This window comes from Pongo pygmaeus, chromosome 20, assembly GCF_028885625.2.
Source record: "Pongo pygmaeus isolate AG05252 chromosome 20, NHGRI_mPonPyg2-v2.0_pri, whole genome shotgun sequence".
NCBI lineage: Eukaryota > Metazoa > Chordata > Mammalia > Primates > Hominidae > Pongo > Pongo pygmaeus.
The window spans coordinates 48,261,971-48,282,647 of record NC_072393.2 but is presented as its reverse complement, the minus strand read 5'-3'; the positions used below and the strand labels follow the sequence as shown (position 1 = coordinate 48,282,647).

General features: G+C 46.5%; 2 protein-coding genes across 4 annotated transcripts in view; both read left to right on the top strand.

Moving 5' to 3' along the window:
* Positions 1–378: 378 nt before the first annotated feature.
* CXCL17 (C-X-C motif chemokine ligand 17) lies at positions 379–15,099 on the top strand. The gene is made up of 4 exons (XM_054463410.2): positions 379–629; positions 9,530–9,610; positions 10,297–10,398; positions 14,384–15,099. The coding sequence occupies exons 1-4, from the start codon at positions 551–553 to the stop codon at positions 14,479–14,481; spliced, it is 360 nt and encodes a 119-aa protein (XP_054319385.1). The 5' UTR covers positions 379–550; the 3' UTR covers positions 14,482–15,099.
* An 847-nt stretch (positions 15,100–15,946) lies between these two features.
* The window catches only part of LIPE (lipase E, hormone sensitive type), a 25,986-nt gene continuing 21,255 nt past the window's right edge, over positions 15,947–20,677 (top strand). Inside the window, exon 1 of one of the 3 annotated variants that reach the window (XM_054463310.2) lies at positions 15,947–17,111. In XM_054463310.2, the coding sequence (XP_054319285.2) occupies positions 16,187–17,111 (925 nt within the window). In that variant the 5' untranslated portion in view covers positions 15,947–16,186. Of the gene's footprint in view, positions 17,112–19,640; positions 19,908–20,677 lie in introns of those variants that run through there. The other 2 variants (XM_054463311.2, XM_054463312.2) reach the window with 2 other exon arrangements.

Genomic DNA, 20,677 nt, shown 5'->3' with positions numbered 1-20,677 from the left:
GACAGGGCAACTTCCCTGGCAACAACGCTACTATTGCCGATATTTTGCAAAGGATGGGAGCAGGAGCACAGAGGGAAACAGACCTTGTCAAAGTCTCTTCTACCAACACTTAGTACCCACTTTCCTGCCAAATATTCAGATAGAGAGGGTCATTGAAAGGTATAAGGAAATCCAAGCGAGAAAAAAAGATTTGAGGAAGAAATCATGAGGCATTGGGGTGTGAGGAGGCGGGAAAGAGTACAGGAGAGAACTGGCACGGCTGCCAAGTTATCAGTCACCTTCTTATGTTCTTAAGAATGCTGAATTTCTTTTGTTTGACCAGTTTCACCTCCCAGATTCCCATAAAGCACATGATCTAATCTGTTACCTAACAGCAAGACAGCGTCACCTCACCTGTTGTCGCCCTTGAATGAGAACGCTGGCCTGGGACTAAAGCATAGACCGCCAGGCTGAGTACCCTGACCTGAGTCATCCCCAGGGATCAGGAGCCTCCAACAGGGAACCTTCCATTATACTCTTCAAGCAACTTACAGCTGCACCGACAGTTGCAATGAAAGTTCTAATCTCTTCCCTCCTCCTGTTGCTGCCACTAATGCTGATGTCCATGGTCTCTAGCAGCCTGAATCCAGGTAAACAAGACTGTCTATGAAGGGGAAAACGGGGGGAGGAAACGTGGCAAAACAAGCCACAGACACATCAAAATGCAGCTTCTCTTAGCTATGGGGGATTGGGGCAAGTGAGCCTTTCTCAATGCCAGTTTCCTCCGTTACAAAAAACGGCAAACTGTACTTACACCCAAACGATGTTGAGACAGTTAAATGAGATATTGTATGTGAAAATATCTGCAACTGGCCGGGTGCGGTGGCTCACACCTGTAATCTCAGCACTTTGGGAGGCCGAGGCAGGGCGGATTACAAGGTCAGGAGATCGAGACCATCCTGGCTAACACGGTGAAACCCCATCTCTACTAAAAATACAAAAAATTAGCCAGACCTGGTGGCACGCATCTGTAGTCCCAGCTACTCAGGAGGCTGAGGCCGGAGAATTGCTGGAACCTGGGAGGCGGAGGCTGCAGTGAGCCGAGATGGCACCATTGTACTCCAGCGCCTGGGTGACAGAGTGAGACTCCATCTCAAAAAAAAAAAAAAAGGAAAGAAAGAAAAGAAAATATCTGCAATTGTAGCTGATCCCCCTCACACACACACGTAGTATGTATGTATATACTAGCTCAACAAAGATTTGCTCCCATGCCTTCTCCCCCAACACTTTTCCAAAAGAGTAACATAATTCTCATGGCTAAACTTAATGATGGTGGTGGGAGGGTGTTGAAGGCAATGGTACCTTTATAGAAGATCAGGAAGTCCTTGCTTCTATTCTTTACAGTGCACCGGAATGCCACCAACATGTCTTAATGCTATTTACTGGTAACGTAATAAACTAGAAAAAGCCTGTCACCAGGTAGTGTCCATATTTGAAGCTTTATCCATAGCAAGCCCTGCTGTAACAGCTCACATTTTGGGAAGCCGACCTTAGCTTAGGGGTTCCAAATCTGCTCCAGCTTTCACTATAAAGTGGCCCAGCCCTTCACAGAGCAACCACGCAGAAGAGACCCGATCCCCAAGTATATTTCCGCTTGTGAGCACCATCTCCCCAAAGGCCACTTTGAGGTGAAATGGCTATGTTACATACGCAGCATCAACTTGGTTCTAAAATCAGGAGGCATTCTCCCTTCTCCACCCCAATTTCCAACATCCCCTCCTTTGTAGAGAGAGTGCTCTGGAAGCTGTTAAGCCCCATAGCCCTAGGGCCTAGACCACTATTCTGAAAGGGAAGACTTTTCCATCACTATGACAGACACCCAGGCTAGAGTCCTCTGCCTGGATTCAAAGCTCTAGCCCCAACCTGCCTTTCCAGTGTACCTCCCTCTACTCACTAAAAAATACTATTTCTCCACCCAAACTAACCTGTTTCCCCTTCCCTGAACAGGTATTGTGTTTCTCCACCAGCTCAACTTTGCTCACACACCCAGCTCAAAACCACCTTCCCACAGCTTCCTTCAGTTCCTCCCACAGCCAGACATGTGGTCTCCCTCCCGAGAGCTGGCTTAGCCCTGCTGGACACTCTCTTCTTGCACTTATCATCTGCTGCCTTATATTCAGGGCCTTCATGTGCCTTTCCTGCCTCCACCCCGTCCTTCTAGGCAGCAAACTACTTGGTGACACAGACTGGTGCACTGTTTCCATATCCCTCACGCTATCCAACTTAATACTCAGCAAACATTAGCTAACTGCAAGAATGCATCCTCAGGTTGCTAAATCGAACCAGGGCTTCATAGCAGCTCTACTGACATTTGGGCTGAACAGTTCCTTGCAGTGGGGGCTGTTCTGTATATTGTGAGATGTTTAGCAGCATCCGTGTGGCCTCTCTCCACTACATGCCAATAGCAGCCTCCCCTCTCCCTCATCCAAACCCCTGTTATGGAAGCCAAAAATATCTCCAGACATCGCCAAATGTCCCCGGAGGGGGAACCACCCTTGGTCAACAACCACTGCTCTAAACCAATAGTTCTCTGCATGGCCACACTTTTAGACTCACCTAGACCTTTACACTCAGCTTGGAAGTCAGGGGGACCTAGATCCTGGCTCTGCCAGACACTTTGCAACCCTAGACAAGTCGCCTCACTTTTTTGAGTTTCAGTTTTATCATCTTAAAATGAAGAAAATACCACTTGTCACACACACTTGTGAAGATTAAATGATCCGCAGCGTGACCTAGAAAGGGTTTAATAAATGGACTGAGTAAAATTTCTAAGTCGCTCCTAAAGCACGAGGGTGAGGAACTGGGGGAAGCTCCCTGCGCCACCAGGGGGCGCCATCACAAACCACGTCGGGTGGGTGGCGGCCGAGCTCGAATCTTGTTTCCCAGCCAAGCAAAGTTTTGCAATGCAGGACTGAGTCTGAGATACTTAGTGGCTAAAGGAAATAATAGCTCCTCCATCCCCAAAATAAATCTCAGAATAAAGTCTAATCTTATTTTATCTCTTAATCACATACATGCTCAATATGCTTTTCACAGGGTTAAGGGAAATAGAAATAAGTGAGAATATATGAGGTCATTAGGAAATAAATTACTTATAATAACAGATTATTCATTAATTGTAATATTATTTAATTATAAAATTACTTATAATATCAGACACATTAAGAACTTCTATATCACAAGCATTGTTCTAATCACTTCACACTTATTATCTCATTTGTCCTCATAAATCTAATGCATTTCTTACTTTTTCTTACTTTTCATTTTTCAGACTTTGAAAAATATTGTAAAAATAGAGTTCCAGTACAGCCTTCATCCAATTATTTTCAAACAATATCTTATGTAACTGTAATACAATTATCAAAACCAGATTAGCATTGATACCATAATATTAACTAATCTACAAATGTTCAAATCTTGCTAATCATCCCACTCATGTCCTTTTTCTGCTCCAGACTCCAATCTGGGATCCCACTGAATAAAATGTCAGATCTCCTAGGTCTCCTCCAACCTGGGATAGTTTCTCAGTCTTTCCTTCTCTTTCAGGACCTTGACACTTTTGAAGAGTTCTAGCCAGTTGTTTTGTAGAATGCCCCCTGAATATGGGTTTGTCTGATATTTCCGGCTACATATTTTGGGCAAGAATACTTCAGAAGTGATGTATCCTTCTCTGGACATCCCAGCAAGAGCCCCAGGATGTTGATATCTCTCATTACTGATGAGGTTCACTTTAAGCACTTGGTTCAGGTGGTGTCTGCCAGGTTTCTCTACTGTAAAGTTACTATTCATCTCATTGTAATTAATAAGTATCTTGTGGAGAGACACTTTGGAAATATGTAAATAGCCTGTTTCTTCTCATCATGCTTTTTTTTTCTTGTTATTCACCAGTTGCAGCATCATCATACTTTTAACATTAACTTTTAGAATCTATGGATGATTGTTTCCTATAAAGAATTATTACTGTGGTGTTGGCCAAATAGTGATTTTCTACTTCCATTGTTCCTTCTACATTTATTTAATCGGAATTCTGCAGAAAGAGTTATTTCTTTTTCTTTCTTTCTTTTTTTTTTTTTTTTTTGAGATAGAGTCTTGCTCTGTTGCCTAGGCTAGAGTGCAGTGGTGTGATCTTGGCTCACTGCCACCTCCACCTTCTGGGCTCAAGCAATCCTCCCACCTCAGCTTCCTGAGTAGCTGGGACTACAGGCACACACCATCACACCCGGCTAATTTTTGTATTTTTAGTAGAGACGGGTTTTGTCATGTTAGCCAGGCTGGTCTCTAATTCCTGGCCTCAAGTGATCCCCCTACTTCGGCCTCCCAAAGTGCTGGGATAACAGGCGTGAGCCACCATGCCTAGCCTCTTCTTCCTTATTTATTTATTTGTTCAGTTATTTATTTATATCAGCATGGACTCATGAGTATTTATGGATTGGAATCCATTACTATCATTACTTATTATGTTGCTCATATTGTCCCAAAATTGGCCATTGGGAGCTCCTTCTAGTTGGCTTCTGCGACCTTTAGACACATCTCCATCATTTTTTGAGCAGTTCCTTACTTTCTGACACCACAAGAAGCTTCGGGCTCCTCTTATGTTTTTCTGCCCCAGCCCTGGATCAGCTATTTTTCCTGGAAGCCCTAGTTCCTTTCATGGGAGAATGATATTTACAGACCATGGGCACTGACTGATAGGCCCATTGCTAGTAGGTGCTGGTGCTTCTAGGCCCTCTAGTGGTCAGAGCTGGGAAATAACACACACGCACACTAGTGTACAGTAGTCCCCACTTAATCGCAGTTTCAGCTACCCGCCAACAGTGGTCCAAAAATATTGTTATCTTGAGAAAGAGAGAAAGAGAGAGAGAGACCACATTCACATCATTTTTATTACAGTATACGTGTGCGTGTGTGTGTGTGTATACATGTATATATATGTGTATATATATATATATATATTTTTTTTTTTTTTTTTTTTTTTTGAGACGGAGTCTCTTGTCGCCCAGACTGGAGTGCAGTGGTGCGATCTCGGCTCACTGCAAGCTCTGCCTCCCGGGTTCACACCATTCTCCTGCCTCAGCCTCCCAAGTAGCTGGGACTAAAGGCGTGCGCCACCAACGCCTGGCTAATTTTTTGTATTTTTAGTAGAGACAGGGTTTCACCATGTTAGCCAGGATGGTCTCGATCTCCTGACCTCGTGATCCGCCTGCCTCAGCCTCCCAAAATGCTGGGATTACAGGCGTGAGCCCCCACACCTGGCCTATTACAGTATATTTTTTAAATTGTTCTATCTTATTAGTTATTGTTAATCTCTTACTGTGCCTAATTCATAAATTAGACTTTATCATAAGTGTATATGTGTAGAAAAAATATATATATATAGGGTTTGGTACTGAGACTTGAAGTATCTTGGGGGTCTTGGAATGCATCCCCTGTGGATAAGGGAGGACTACTGTACTATTATTAACCACATCTTACAAATTAGGAAAATGAGGCACAGAAAAGTTACACAACTTTGTCCAAAATCACAAAGCAAATATGTAGTGGATCTGGGAAACGAAAATAATGACAGATGCACCACAAATCCTAAGAAGTGGAAGTAACTTCTTTACACATCCACATCAGCAGAAAGCCACAAGCCCAATATTCCAGCATAGACACTCTCTTTGGAAAATAACCAGAATTCCACAGCAATAACCACAATGATAACCATCATGTACTCAACATCCGCCTGGACACTGGGCTCCCACAGCAGCTCACTTATTCCCAACAACTCTGCAAGGAGGATTTTACCATCCTCCTTTCACAAATCAGGGAATCAAGGATCATAGAAGCCAAGTGACTTGTCCAAGTCGACATAGTTAAGTGACAGAGCCAGTAGCTGACCCCAGGCCTATTGGATATAAAGTGCATGCTTATGCCACTGTATCAGTGGTTCCCAAAACTGATTTTAGGTGGAAGGTAAATAAGCTTCTTTCTACTTTAATCTTATGTGTTTATCTTAATGCATGTTAGGAAAAAACTAAGCATACATCAAACCTGTAATTTCACAGATAATATTGCATAGGATGAGGATGTTTTGCAAAATAAATTTGTTTAGAGAAAAAGTATAAAGTGGCCAGGCACAGTGTCTCATGCCTGTAATCCTAACACTCTGGGAGGCCGAGGGGAGCGGATCACTTGAGGTTAAGAGTTCAAGACCAGCCTGACCAACATGGTAAAACCTGCCTCTACTAAAAATACAAAAATTAGCCAGGCATAGTGGCAGATGCCTGTAATCGCAGCTACTTGGGAGGCTGAGGAAGGAGAATCACTTGAACCTGGGAGGCAGAGGTTGTAATGAGCTGAGATTACAACACTGCACTCCAGCCTAGGCAACAGAGCGAGACTCCGTCTCAAAAAAATAAATAATTAATTAAATGAAAAAAATTTAAACATTAGTACAGCTCTTCTGAAAGCAATTCTTAACTTTTGACCCAGTAATTCCTCTTTGGGAACTCTCTCCCGAGAAAATAATCTAAAATTTGGAAAACAGTTACAAGAACAAAGAAATTTACCAACATCTAAAAAATAAAATTTTCTAAATATTCAGCAATGGGAAAGCAGTTAAATAATTTGGAACACATAATTATTGAGAGTATTATACATTCATTAAAAATGTGTTATGAAGATGACACAGCAACATGCCTATGAATGGAAAAAGAGAATGTGTTTACATGCTATGGTTATCACTATATTAATAAAAAGCATATGTAGGTAACAAATACGCCAAAAAACCAACGGTTGGTAAGAATAATAATTTCTCTGTTTGTACTTTCAAAATTTTCTCCAACAGTTCAATTACATTTAGACTGAAAAAAAAACTTCAGAATTAAGGAATTCAATTAAATAATCTCTGGGATTTCCTTTAAGGTCTAATATTCTGTGGTTTTTCTCTGAAACTAGGAGTAGAGGTCAGGCAAGAGTAAAAATGTTAGAAAAGTTTAGATGGCAGGGGCTATGTCTGCTTAAATTACTTTGATAACACTCAAAACAGCACATGAGAACATTGGAAAAGCAGCCCTTGGGGAAATGACGCAACCCCCTCCATCTGTGTGGCAGAAGTCTGGGAAGTAGGAGGCCTGAATTGAACCATATGATCTCTAAGGGTCCTCTCCAAACAATTTATCCATCCACGTGTTGAACAAACATTTACCAAATGCCTACCATGTGTCAGGAACCATGTAGCTGAATGACTACTGAACCAATGGTTCAGAGTCTAGTGAAGTAGAAAGATTTTATTTTAGTTTGCTAGGACTGCCATAACATAATACCACAGACTGGGTGGCATAAACAAGAGAAATTTATTCCTCACAGTTCTGCATGCTGGATATATGAAATCAGGGTGCCAGCACAGCTGGGTTCTGGCAAGGGTCCTCTTCCAGGTTGCAGACAGTGGACTTCTCCTCTTATATTCAAGAGGTGGAAAGAGAATGAAAGAGCTCTCTAGGATCCCCCCTACTTTTTTTTTTTTTTTTTTAGACAAAGTCTTGCTTTGTTGCCCACACTGGAGTGCAATGGTACGATCTCAGCTCACTGCAACCTTTGCCTCCCAGGTTCAAGCAATTCTCCTGCCTCAGCCTCCCAAGTAGCTGGGACTACAGGCGCGCCACCATGCCCTGCTCATTTTTGTATTAAAGACAGGGTTTCACTATGGTGGCCAGGCTGGTCTCAAACTCCTGACCTGTGATTCACCCACCTCGGCCTCCCAAATTGCTGAGATTATAGGCGTGAGCCACCGCGCCCAGCCCAAATCTCCTTTTCTTATAAGGACACCAGCCAGACTGGCATAGGGCCCACCATAACAGCCTGATTTTAATCACCTCTTTAAAGGTCCTATCTCCATATACAGTCATTCTGAGGTACTGGGGGTTACGGATTCAACATGTGAATTTCGGGAGACACAATTCAGTCCATAAAAGATTTCAAACAACAACATTACAGTGCAATAACAGAACTGCATTCAACAACAATGGGAACCATATGAAGGTATAATTCATTCTGACAGGAAATATCAGAAACTACCATAAAGGAAGTGTCATCTGAGACAAGTTCTTACTTGAGAGTCTCAAGTCTATAAACCATCATCCTTGATTGTCTTAGGAATTTTTTTTTTTTTTTTTTTTTTTTTTTTTGAGACCGAGTCTCGCTCTGTCACCCAGGCTGGAGTACAGTGGTGCAATCTCAGCTCCCTGCAACTTCCGCCTCCTGGGTTCAAGAGATTCTCCTGCCTCAGCCTCCCGAGTAGCTGGGACTACAGGCGCCCGCACCACGCCTGCCTAATTTTTTGTATTTTTAGTAGAGACCGGGTTTCGCCATGTTAGCCAGGATGGTCTTGATCTCCTGACCTCATGATCCGCCTGCCTCGGCCTCCCAAAGTGCTGGGATTCCAGGCATGAGCCACCATGCCTGGCCTGTCATAGGAATATTTTAAGTATCAAAAAATGGAGATAAGATAGAATCAGAAAATAAAACAGGCTCAGATAGAGGCCAAAAGACGAATGTATTTGTTCCAGAGGAACAAAGGTAAATACCATTGTTTAATAGTTGAACTGGGACTCTGGATTCAAATACAGCTACTTGGGGCGGGTGTGGTGGCTCATGCCTATAATCACAGCACTTTGGGAGGCCAAGACGGGCAGATCGCTTACACCCATGAGCTCCAGACCAACCTGGGCAACTTGGCGAAACCCTATCTTTACAAAAAATACAAAAAACTAGCCAGGAGTGGTGGTGCATGCCTGAAGCCTCAGCTACCCAGGACGCTGAGATGGGAGGACCAACCAAACCCAGGAGGTCAAGGTTGCAGTGAGTTGTGATTGCACCACTACACTCCAGCCTGGATGACAGAGTGAGACCCTGTCTCAAAAAACAAACAAACAAACAAACAAACAAAAAACCCAGTAACTTGGAGGTCAAGGGAAAATCTTGATTTAAGGAATAATCTCCTCCTCGCTCTCACTCTTTTAAGTCATGAGGATTTTAATGTGAGGTATGGGGAAGAGGGCAGGAGGTTTCAACAAACCCCTGCCTTTTATCCTCTCTTTCATCTGGAAGCCATTCTTTCTCCACCTACCTTCAGCTAAGCTTTTCTCTAGGCCAGATTTTTTTAATCATTAAATTTTTAAATATGCTTATGTATAGGCCAGATTTTAAACCTCAATCCCTTATCAATTAAAATACCCCTCAGCTGAGCACAGTGGCTCACGCCTATAATCCTAGCACTTTGGGAGGCCAAGGCAGGAGGATCACTGGAGCCTAAGAGTTCAAGACCAGCCTAGGCAACATAGCAAGACCCCATTTCAAAAATATAAATAAAAATAAAATCTTCGTCTCTTGAAGTAACCTAGCTTCTTGAAGTAAAAATGGAACTGTGCTGACCTAGGTAGAACAATGCTGGGAGGATCATTTCTGTTCCCTTTCCAGTGTCTGGATGTGACCTGTTTCCTTCCGACAGGGGTCGCCAGAAGCCATAGGAACCAAGGCCAGGCTTCTAGGAGATGGCTCCAGGAAGGCGGCCAAGAATGTGAGTGCAAAGGTCAGTAACTCAGCAACAACAACAGCGATGGCATCACCATGACCCCAGCTCTCTCCCTTGGGCCCCTCTGAGACCAATGCAGATGTTATCTCAGCTGACCTCACCTATTCCCCTCTCCACAGCCTGCCACATGCAGCACCTGTGCCCACTTTCTTCCTGACTCTCAGGCAAGAACTGGACTTCTCCAAGGTCTAGGGGAAAGCCAGCCAAATGTCAGGCTGCCCCCTGCCCCTTATCCTTTTCCTGAAGAACCCAGAGCTACCGTCCAAAAGGCTTTTTATTTTTTCCTGGCCTTCCAAAAGCTTCCTGAATCCTATTCTCAGCCTTATTTTACTCATAGGCAAGACTGAAAGCAGAGAGGCAAAATGGCTTCCCCAAGGGAAAGCAGCCACTGGAAAGCAGACACCCAAGCCTTACTCCTCATTCTTTGGAGTAATGATATTCTGATGCACCCTCCAAACCTGCCAACAAACCCTTGCCCAAACCTTGCCCAAAGTTGTCAGGAAAAACAACTCAGAAATACTGGCATTCAAATAGCTGGATGGACACTGTTCTCTGTTGACCCCTTTTCCCACCCCATTGCAGTGGAAATGCAAGGCACAGAAGATGGCGATTAAAGCTCTGTCCTACTCCCTCCTATCAAATGTATTAACTCTCCCATCTAAGCAGCAATGCTGTTGTTCCAGATTGGTTCCTGAGAGCCCCAAGAAGAAAACTCATGACAGTGTCTGGGCTGCCAAAGAAGCAGTGCCCCTGTGATCATTTCAAGGGCAATGTGAAGAAAACAAGTAAGTTTCCAAAGGATGATTTTCCTTATACCAGAGTCACTCCGTGAAATCACTAGGGATGAAGCACGGTTGAGAATAGAAAAAAGAGGTGAAATTAAGACCAGGATAAGCACACAACTCAGCCCTTTCTACTCAATGTCAACTTGTCGGGAAATAGAAAGAGCAGGAAAAGCAGGATACAATTTTCCTGATACTGGAAAGGTTTAACCAAATTCTTAGATTTTAAAATCTCACTGTTTACCAAAGTGGGAGTGGATGGGGCTGTTGGAGACCTGGTCATTAATCTCTGAAGATTACACCAGTGTCAGCATCAAACAGAATTTGACTCCTCCCTAGTCTAGCAGTTTCGTGTTTGTTATTTTGTTCTGTTTTTTGAGTAGGGGGTCTTGCCATGTTGCCCAGGTTGGTCTCAAACTCCTGGGCTCCAGTGATCCTCCCACCTCAGCCTCCCAAGAAGCTGGGGTTAGAGGTACACACCACCACACCCAGTTTAGTCTACCAGTTTTTAAGTGTCATATAAAAAGTAAATTGGCAGCCGGGCACAGTGGCTCACGCCTGTAATCCCAGTACTTTGGGAGGCCGAGGCAGGTGGATTGCTTGAGGCCAGGAGTTCAAGACCAGCCTGGCCAACATGGTGAAACCCCGTCTCTACTAAAAATATAAAAATTAGCTGGGCATAGTGGTGCACGCCTGTAATCCCAGCTACTCGGGAGGTTGAGGCACAAGAATTGCTTTAATCCGGGAGGTGGAGGTTGCAGAGAGTTGAGATCACGCCACTGCACTCCAGCCTGGGCGACAGAGTGAGACTCTGTCTCAAAAAAAAAACTAAATTGGCAAATGTTAAACTGATTGATATTACGATATTATCAAGAATGGGATATATCAGGATCCTTATACACTATTGACGGAAGTAAAATAAATTTGGCTGTATCAGAATTGTAAATGAGTATAATAACTTTAATCTAGTAATCTCACTTTAGGAAATCTCAACAATAGAATACTAGCATGGATGCTCAAAGATATAGGTACAAGAATATTAATTATAGCAGTATTTGTATTGACAAATAAATGGGGGAAATTTTCTTCAAAGGCAAATTGGGAAAAACTAATTACTGTCAAAAATAATTAGGTAAACCAGGGGCAGTGGCTTAGGCCTATAATCCTAGCTACTCGGGAGGCTGAGGCAGGAGGATCCAGTAAGCCAAGGAGCTCAAGACCAGCCTGGGCAACATAGCAAGATCCTGTCTCTAAAATAAATATAATAATAATAACAATAATAATAATAATAATAATGAGATAAATCATTATCTGTTGGCTGGAGAGATATCCACAATATATTAATGAAAAAAAACAATGTAGAGACTCCCTATTTCACATCCTGCATTAACGTAAGTTTCAGGTGGATTACAGATCTAAACTTGAAAGACAAATTTACAAGGAAATACAGGAGAATATATTCACAACCTTGAGGTATGAAAACCTTTCTTAAACAAAATACAAAATGCACAAACCATAAAGTAAAAGAGTAAATAAATCTGACTTCACTGAGATTATGAAATTTTGATCATCAAAAGAATAAAATGACAAGCTGCCAAATAGGAGATGATATCTGTAACATACACAACCTTCAAAGGATTAGTATTCAGAATACATATATAAGGAATTGCTACACACCAGTGAGAGGAGGGCAGGAAATACAACAGACAAATGGGCAAAAATACTTGAATAGCCACTTCACAGATGATGAAACCCAAACAGCTAATAAACAGATGCAATGGCACTCAACCTTATTATTACAAGGAAAATATGAATTAAAACTAAAGTGAGGCCAGGTGCAGTGGCTCATGCCTGTAATTCCAGCACTTTGGGAGGCCAAGGCAGGGGGATCACCTGAGGTCAGGAGTTCGAGACCAGTCTGGCCAACATGGTGAAACCCCATCTCTACTTAAAATACAAAAAAATTAGCCGGGCGTGATGATGCACATCTGTAATCCCAGCTACTTAGGAGGCTGAGGCAGGAGAATTATTTGAACCCGGGAGGCACAGGTTGCAGTGAGCCAAGATCATGCCACTGCATTCCAGCCTGGACAACAGAGTGAGACTTCGTCTCAAAAAAAAAAAAAAAAAAAAATCGGGAGAGACATAAACATTCAGACCATAATGTATACATAAAGTTTAAAAATGAGCAAAAATAAACTAAATTATTTAGGAATCTATACACATAGGTGGTAAATAATAAAGAAAAGAAAGTAAATAATTACTATAAAAGTCAGGATTATCACTGTGAGGGGGAGAGGAAGCAGTGATCAGAAAAGGAGGGGTGCTGTTGGCAATATTCTACTTCTTTCTCTTTTTTTTTTGAGACGGAGTTCTGCTCTTGTTGCCCAGGCTGGAGTGCAATGGCGCAATCTTGGCTCACTGCAACCTCCGCCTCCCGGGTTGAAGCAATTCTCCTGCCTCAGCCTCCTGAGTAGCTGGGATTACAGGGATGCGCAACCACACCCGGCTAATTTTGTATTTTTAGTAGAGATGGATTTCTCCATGTTGGTCAGGCTGGTCTCGAACCCCTGACCTCAGGTGATCTGCCTGCCTCAGCCTCCCCAAGTGCTGGGATTATAGGCATGAGCCACCGTGCCTGGACACAATATTCTATTTCTAAGCCTAGGTAGTAGTTTCATGAATATCTGCTTTATAACTATTTATTGAATTGCACATATAAGTTTCTATGAACTTCTATAGAAATATAATACTTTGCAATAATAGATTCCGTTGTTTTTTTTTTTTTTTTTTGCGGGGGGCGGGGCGCAGTTGAGACAAGGTCTTGCTCTGTCACCCAGGCTGGAGTGCAGTGGTATGATCACGGCTCACCTCCTGGGCTGAAACATTCCTCCTGCCTCAGCCTCCCCAGCAACTGGAACCACAGGTACACGCCACCATGCCTGGCTAATTTTTGTATTTTTTGTAGAGACAGGATTTCGCCATGTTGCTCAGGCTGGTCTTTAACTCCTGGGCTCAAGCAATCTGCCCACCTTGGCCTCCCAAAGTGCTGAGATTACAGGCGCAAGCCACTATGCCCGGCCAGATTTCTTAAAGGTGCCGACTAAGGCAATACGTATAGTATAATCTCATTTTTGTTTCTAAAATAAACCACTGTATTTATATACCAGAAGGTATGGAAAAAAACGTAGCAAACTATTAACAGTGGTTAGCCCTGGAAAATGTGTTGTAGAGGCTGGGGTGGGAGGAGTCCTTTTACTTTTTACTGGATTTTAAAATTTTTTTCCACTGGATGAGTCTTATTTTTATAATTTTTAAAACTCTCATAAAAATTAAATGTTGGCTGGGCACAGTGGCTCACGCCTGTAATCCTAGCACTTTGGGAGGCCGAGGCGGGTGGATCACCTGAGGTCAGGAGTTCAAGACCAGCCTGGCCAACATGGTGAAACCCCATCTCTACTAAAATACAAAAATTAGCCAGGCATGATGGTGGGTGCCTGTAATCCCAGCTACTCGAGAGGCTGAGACAGGAGAATCACATGAATCTGGGAGACAGTGTTTGCAGTGAGCCGAGATTGTACCACTGCACTCCAGCCTGGGCAACTGAACGAGACTCCACCTCAAAAAAAAATTAAATGTGAAGGCCAGGTGTGGTGGCTCATGCCTGTAATCCTAGCACTTTGGGAGGCCGAGGCGGGTGGATCACATGAGGTCAGGAGTTCCAGACCAGCCTGGCCAAGATGGTGAAACCCTGTCTCTACTAAAATACAAAAATTAGCCAGCCATGGTGGCAGGCACCTGTAATCCCAGCTACTCGGGAGGCTGAGGCAGGAGAATCACTTGAACCCGGGAGGCAGAGGTTGAAGTGAGCTGAGATCCTGCCACTGCACTCCAGCCTGGGTAATAGAGCAAGACTCCATCTCCAAAGAAAAAAAGAAATGTTAAAAATGTTTTTAACACTAGCCTCTCCCCTTTATTTGCACCCTAGGACACCAAAGGCACCACAGAAAGCCAAACAAGCATTCCAGAGCCTGCCAGCAATTTCTCAAACAATGTCAGCTAAGAAGCTTTGCTCTGCCTTTGTAGGAGCTCTGAGCGCCCACTCTTCCAATTAAACATTCTCAGCCAAGAAGACAGTGAGCACACCTACCAGACACTCTTCTTCTCCCACCTCACTCTCCCACTGTACCCACCCCTAAATCATTCCAGTGCTCTCAAAAAGCATGTTTCTCAAGATCATTTTGATTGTTGCTCTCTCTAGTGTCTTCTTCTCTCATCAGTTTTATCCTGTGCCCTCCCCTTACCCAGGCTTAGGCTTAATTACCTGAAAGATTCCAGGAAACTGTAGCTTCCTAGCTGGTGTCATTTAACCTTAAATGCAATCAGGAAAGTAGCAAACAGAAGTCAATAAATATTTTTAAATGTCACAGATCAAAATTGTTTCCTTCAAATAGGGTCTGCCAATTCACATCCAGATGACCCATTTTACCCTATTCACTGCAGACTGAATCCAGATTCTACATATACTTATCCCCACCAAGACCCTCACTCTGTCTCCATTGGCCTACTTGTTCATCTTTCACTCATTTGACAAATCTTTCTGAGGTAAGAGCTAGGTGGGACAAAAAAAAAAAAAAAAAAAAAAAGGCATACCAATGAACCAGGCATGGTCTTATTAAAGATAATATAGGTTTAAAAAAAAAAACTTGGCACAGTTTCTTAGCACTTAGGCAGCCTTTGGTATTTATGACTACTATCATCACCATTACCACCATCATTATCAGTCATTGTCATCAGTGGTCACTGTCTTCTGTGAGTTTCCAATCTAGTACAGGATCATAGTTCAGGGCTAGAGACATGGCATGGAGTATCTCAAACGCCATTCAGAAGGGCCTCAAGCTATAAAAGTGGGAGGGCATGACATTAATTTTTAGCATGAGAGTTAAATGATCAGAGTGACAATATAGGGAAATTAAACTGGCAACCTGGCTGAGCGTGGTGGCTCACACCTGTAAACCCAGCACTTTGGGAGGTCCGGGGGCGGAGGGCGGGGGTGGATCACTTAAGGTCGGGAATTTGAGACCAGCCTGGCCAACATGGCAAAACCCCATCTCTACTGAAAATATAAAAATTAGCCGGGCGTGGCAGTGCACGCCTGTAGTCCCAGCTACTTGGGAGGCTGAGGCAGGAGAGTCGCTTGAACCCAGGAGGTGGAGGCTTCAGTGAACCAAAATGGCACCACTGCACTCCAGCCTGGACAACACAGAAAGACTTTTCTCAATAAGTAAATAAATAAATAATCTGGCAACCATTTGTAGGAATGAACAAAGAGGGAAATAATTATTACAACAGCTACAGAGACTGCCCCCTGAATGACGCTTTCCTCAGACATCAGAAGGAGAGAGAAAAAAGGAACACTCATCCAGCATCTGGCTTCTGTCATCCCAGATGACACGGAGGCCTAAATTGGGATGCTTGCCTTATGAGAAGAAACATTTTAACTGAGTGGTGGGTGGGGTGGGGCCCTATTTATGACACAAGAGAGCAAGCCCCTCCCTTCTTGTAAGAGAGTGCTGGGCACATAGCCTCCTCCTACTCCTAATCCTCCCACCAAAGAAAGAGGCACAGAGTTCATTACTTAGTGGGGGCCAGCTGTGATCGGCCAACTGCCAGCTGCCTTAAAAAGGAAGATCAGTGATGCCAGGATGGAGTGAAACCCAAGAGGAAGTGCCATCATGAGGAATCAATGAGAGATCTGTGAAGAGAGAGGGCTGGGTGGGAGCCCAGAAGGATGAAACCTGGAAGATTAATATCTCCCGTGAGGGAAATAACAATGGAGCCAGGTTCTAAGTCAGTGCCTAGGCCAGACTGGCAACCTGAACCACACCAGAGGCCTATAACCCCGCCAGAGCCTGGGCCAGAAAAGACACCCACAGCCCAGCCAGAATCGAAGACTCTGCAGGGATCCAATACCCAACGGAAGCCTGCTTCAAACCAAAGACCGCTCACCCAGCAGGAGACCCCTGTACAACATGATGCTGAATCCCAGAAGGAACCTAGAGCCCAACAAAAATCTGCTTCACAAGAGGAATTTCTTGCCCCACAGAAGACCGCACCACAGCAATCACCTCACATCCAAAGGGTGCCGCTCACTCAACAGGAAGCTGCCTCCCAGCAGGGACCTGGGCTAGGAAAAGAATCTACAACTCAACAGGAGCCAGCATTGAGACAAAGACATGTAGCCCAGCCAGGGCCTGGGCCAGGAGAGCCACCTCCAGCTCAACAAGAAGCTGAATCAACACCTGCGGCCCAGGCTAAACCTGCAGCCAAAAGGGAGCCATCTGCCCCGACTGAATCTACATCCCAAGAGACACCTGAACAGTCAGATAAGCAAACAACTCCAGTCCAGGGAGCCAAATCCAAGCAGGGATCTTTGACAGAGCTGAGATTTCTAACAAAACTGCAAGAACTATCCATACAGCGATCAGCCCTAGAGTGGAAGGCCCTTGCTGAGTGGGTCACAGATTCTGAGTCAGAATCAGATGTGGGATCATCTTCAGACACAGATTCTCCAGCCACGATGGGTGGAATGGTGGCCCAGGGAGTGAAGCTAGGCTTCAAAAGAAAATCTGGTTATAAAGTGATGTCAGGATACGGTGGGACGTCGCCACATGAGAAAACCAGTGCCCGGAATCACAGACACTACCAGGATACAGGTGAGTTTGAATCTGGAGGAATTGAAGCCTCTCAGGGCCAGTCATTCATTTACTTAAGAAATACTAAAAACTTACGGTGTATCAGGTTAGCTCTGGTCATCCTTCAACAATCCTGAGATAAAGATCCACATCCCCATTATTTAAAAAAAAAAAAAAAAAAAAAAAAGGCTGGGCGCAGTGGCTCACGCCTGTAATCCCACCACTTTGGGAGGCCGAGGCAGGTGGATTGCTTGAGGCCAGGAGTTCAAGACCAGCCTAGCCAAGATGGTGAAACACTGTCTCTACTAAAAATACAAAAATTAGCCAGGCGTGGTGGCAGGTGCCTGTAATCCCAGCTACTCGAGAGGCTGAGGCACAGAATCACTTGAACCTGGGAGGCAGAGGTTGCAATGAGCTGAGATCGCGCCACTGCACTCCAGCCTGGGCGACAGAGTAAGACTCCATCTCAAAAAAAAGAAAAAAACGAAGTCTCACTCTGTCGCCCAGGCTGGGGTGCACTAGCATGATCATGGCTCACTGCAGCCTCAAACTCCTGGGCTCAAGCCATCCTCCTACCTCAGCCTCCCAAGTAGCTGGGACTACAAATGCACCACCATGCCCCGCTAATGTTTACATTTTCCGTAGAGACGTGGCCTCGCTATGTTGCCCAGCCTGGTCTCGAGCTCCTGGCCCCAAGCAAGCCTCCCACCTCAGCCTCCCAAAGCGCTGAGATTACAGGCATGAGCCACCGAGCACCTGGCCAACATCCTCATTTTAGAAATGAGGGCATGAGGTAGAAAAATAAAGAAGTAAGGGTTCTTGCACAGGGCCATGCAGTTAGGAAGTGGCGAAGTCGGGATTTGAAGCCGGGGTCTTTCTCCCCTGGACCAGGCTGCCTCCCTACAGAGGATTTGGGGAAAATCAAATCCCAGAGTGGGAAGGCACTCTGCGCTAGGGACCAGGAGACCAGGAAAGCGGCTCTCTTGCCACTGTTCATTCATCCATCCACAGAAACTGACCCAGCACCAGCTCTGGGGCAGACACCGGCGTAAGTCCCAGCAATACAATACAAAGACGGTACCTTACCCTTCGGGAGTTTCCAGGCAGGCTAGGCAGAACATCGGGGCATCAACAGTCTCTCAGTTTACCAGGTCTGTCCTCTTCTGCTAGGAAGACACCTGCTCCCTGCCGGGCTGCCTCCATAGGTGACTCAGTCCAGCCAGGCGGAATGGCCTTGCGGGTTGTGTTCTCAGCAAGGAGGAGCCGGGAGGGAGGTGCGGGAGCCGCCAAGGTCTCAGGCAAGGTCAGGGACTGACGGCAGGAAAGTTGGGGGAGCAGCATCAGAAGATAACAGGCCCAAGGCACTGGGCTCACCGCAGGCACTCCCTCGCCTTCTCCGCCTCTTGCCGGGGCCCAGTGCTGCCCCCTGCCTGCTTCACAGGAGCCCCAGGAAGCTCCGATCTTCCTTCTCTAGGCTCAAAACCCCTGCCATGGAGAAGGGGGGAATGCAAGTTTTATCTATGGAACTGGAGGTTACTTGTTGAAGTCCCCTGATGTGGGGGGAGAAAGCAACGCAGCCCTAATCCTGAAGCTGAGGGCATCTGTGAGGCCCTGGTCCAGAGGGCAGGCAATGGCGGCCCCACCGCCCAGAGGCCAGTCTGTCTCCTCTCTCCCAGAGCTGATAAGAGGGTAATGCGCTTCTCAGCGCCGGGACTGGTGGGTATGCTTAGAGAGGGAAGGAGGAGGGGCGGCAGGCAAAGACAGGGATTGAGGCCTGCTCTCCCCAGTGCTGAGGATAGAAAGCTGTTTCCCCAGGCCTCCAGAGCACAGTCTCAAGGGATGCCCGCCCCACACCACCGCGGCGGGCGAGGTCGCCTCTCAGGTGGTCCAGAAGCAGTTGGCTGTGTGCGTGTGCACAAGCCTCGAGCCTCCTCTGTTTCCCGCCATTTCTCAGGCATGAGTCGTTCCCTCTACCTCCGCTCTTGGGCCAGCCCGCGGCTTGAAGCTAGTGCGCAGGCGCCGAGCGTTCTCCTACCACCATCCCCCACCCCCGTTATCTGGAGCATGGATTGGGGGCGGAGACAGAGGGAGAAAGATCCCCTAGGAAAAGCGCAATGGGAGAACTAGGAGACAAGAGAGGGAAGGCGGGGCTCCCTCCTCCAAAGGCTCTCAGGCACAGCCACGCCTCCAGCGCTGGCGCCCCGCCTCGTCTTTGAGTTAGCAGAGGACCTTGCCCGCCCCCACCCCAGGCAGAGGCTCAGAGGCGCCCCACTTTCCCCCTTCAAAAGGCGGGCCGGGCCGCGTTCTAGGGGATCCCTCCCTGGGAAGGTGAGTGGGATGGCGAGACTGAGCCAGCACATGGGAGGCTTCCCAGCACGTGGGAAGATCGGGACTCCCCGCGGGGCTCCGCACTAGTCCTGCCCGAAGGACGCTTTTCGCCGCCCCCGGGATTGCCTTTTTGTTGGCCGCGAGCCCTTTAATGCGCGATAGGGGGCGGAGCCAGATCTTAAATTCTGGCGGTTGGGGGCGGGGCACGGCAGCGGAGGGAGACCAGGATTGGTTAGGAAGCTGGACCCAGAGAAGAGCAAGCTCGGGATTGGGTAATAGGGGGGCCCGACGGTAGTGTGTAGCGAGGATTGGCCCTCCGGGCAGGGCCTCGCGGCTGGAATTGGCCCCCGCGCGAGGACCGCGGGGAATTGATGGAGTTGGCCGGGGGAACGGAGCCCGCCGAGGCCGCTATGGCCCCGGCCTCGAAAAATGCCAAAGAGGGCTCGAGGAGCCACGGTCGCCGGCGGTGGCGAAAAGGCAAGGCCAAAGGTGAGCGCGCGGAGATCGGCAGCAGCCCGGAAGGAACCTCGTACATCCTGCGGGGCAGTGGGGACAGCGTGGACTGGCCCACTGCCACAGGGAGTTGTGGGGTCCAGGGACTGGCCCATTGCCGCTTGCGGGGACAACGGGATGATCCATTGTGAGAAGGGGGTGATGTGAGAGCCGAGAGGCCCACCCTGGCACAGGGACTAGCTGACGCCCGGATCGGCTTGGGAGCAGAGTCCGGAATGCGAGCTTCGTGGACCAGAGTTCCCGCTCGGATTCCGTATTCGCTGTGTGACCAAGGGCAACGGCTGCACTCAGTGTTTCCCACCTGGGGAATGGTTCAAGCGCCGATGTTCAGGGCTCCAGCGCTCTTGGAGGATAAGGGGGAAGGAGGTTAGCAGGTGTTACTCAAAGAGGAAGTCTAGGGGTGAGTCAAGGAGAGGTAGGAGGAAGGAGTACCCATAGTGGAGAGTGCAGCGGGGCCAGTAAAGCTCATCGCAGTCCCGGACTCCCACCCGGCAAGTCAGTCCATCCATCCGTCCATTCATTGTCAGTCCACCTGCTTCAGCCGGCTCCACTGGGGCCTAGCCCTGACCCCTACCCTTTCCAGGACAACGGGCCCTGGCTTGGCTTCAGACCTCCACACCTGCCTCAGGAAAAGGGAAGGCCTGATTTCTCTAGGGAGTCACATTATTTTCAGGTCTCAAAAGGCCAAACAAAGGCTGACAGACCAACAGAAATGCTGCAAGCCTCAGGCAGGGGCAAGTCCTCAG

Coding starts and splice junctions, on each gene's coding strand:
- CXCL17 (XM_054463410.2), top strand. CDS start 551: ATGAAAGTTCTAATCTCTTCCCTCCTCCTGTTGCTGCCACTAATGCTG. Junction 9,611..10,296: donor CCAAGAATGTGAGTGCAAAG/GTCAGTAACTCA, acceptor CTGTTGTTCCAG/ATTGGTTCCTGAGAGCCCCA. Junction 10,399..14,383: donor GGGCAATGTGAAGAAAACAA/GTAAGTTTCCAA, acceptor TTTGCACCCTAG/GACACCAAAGGCACCACAGA.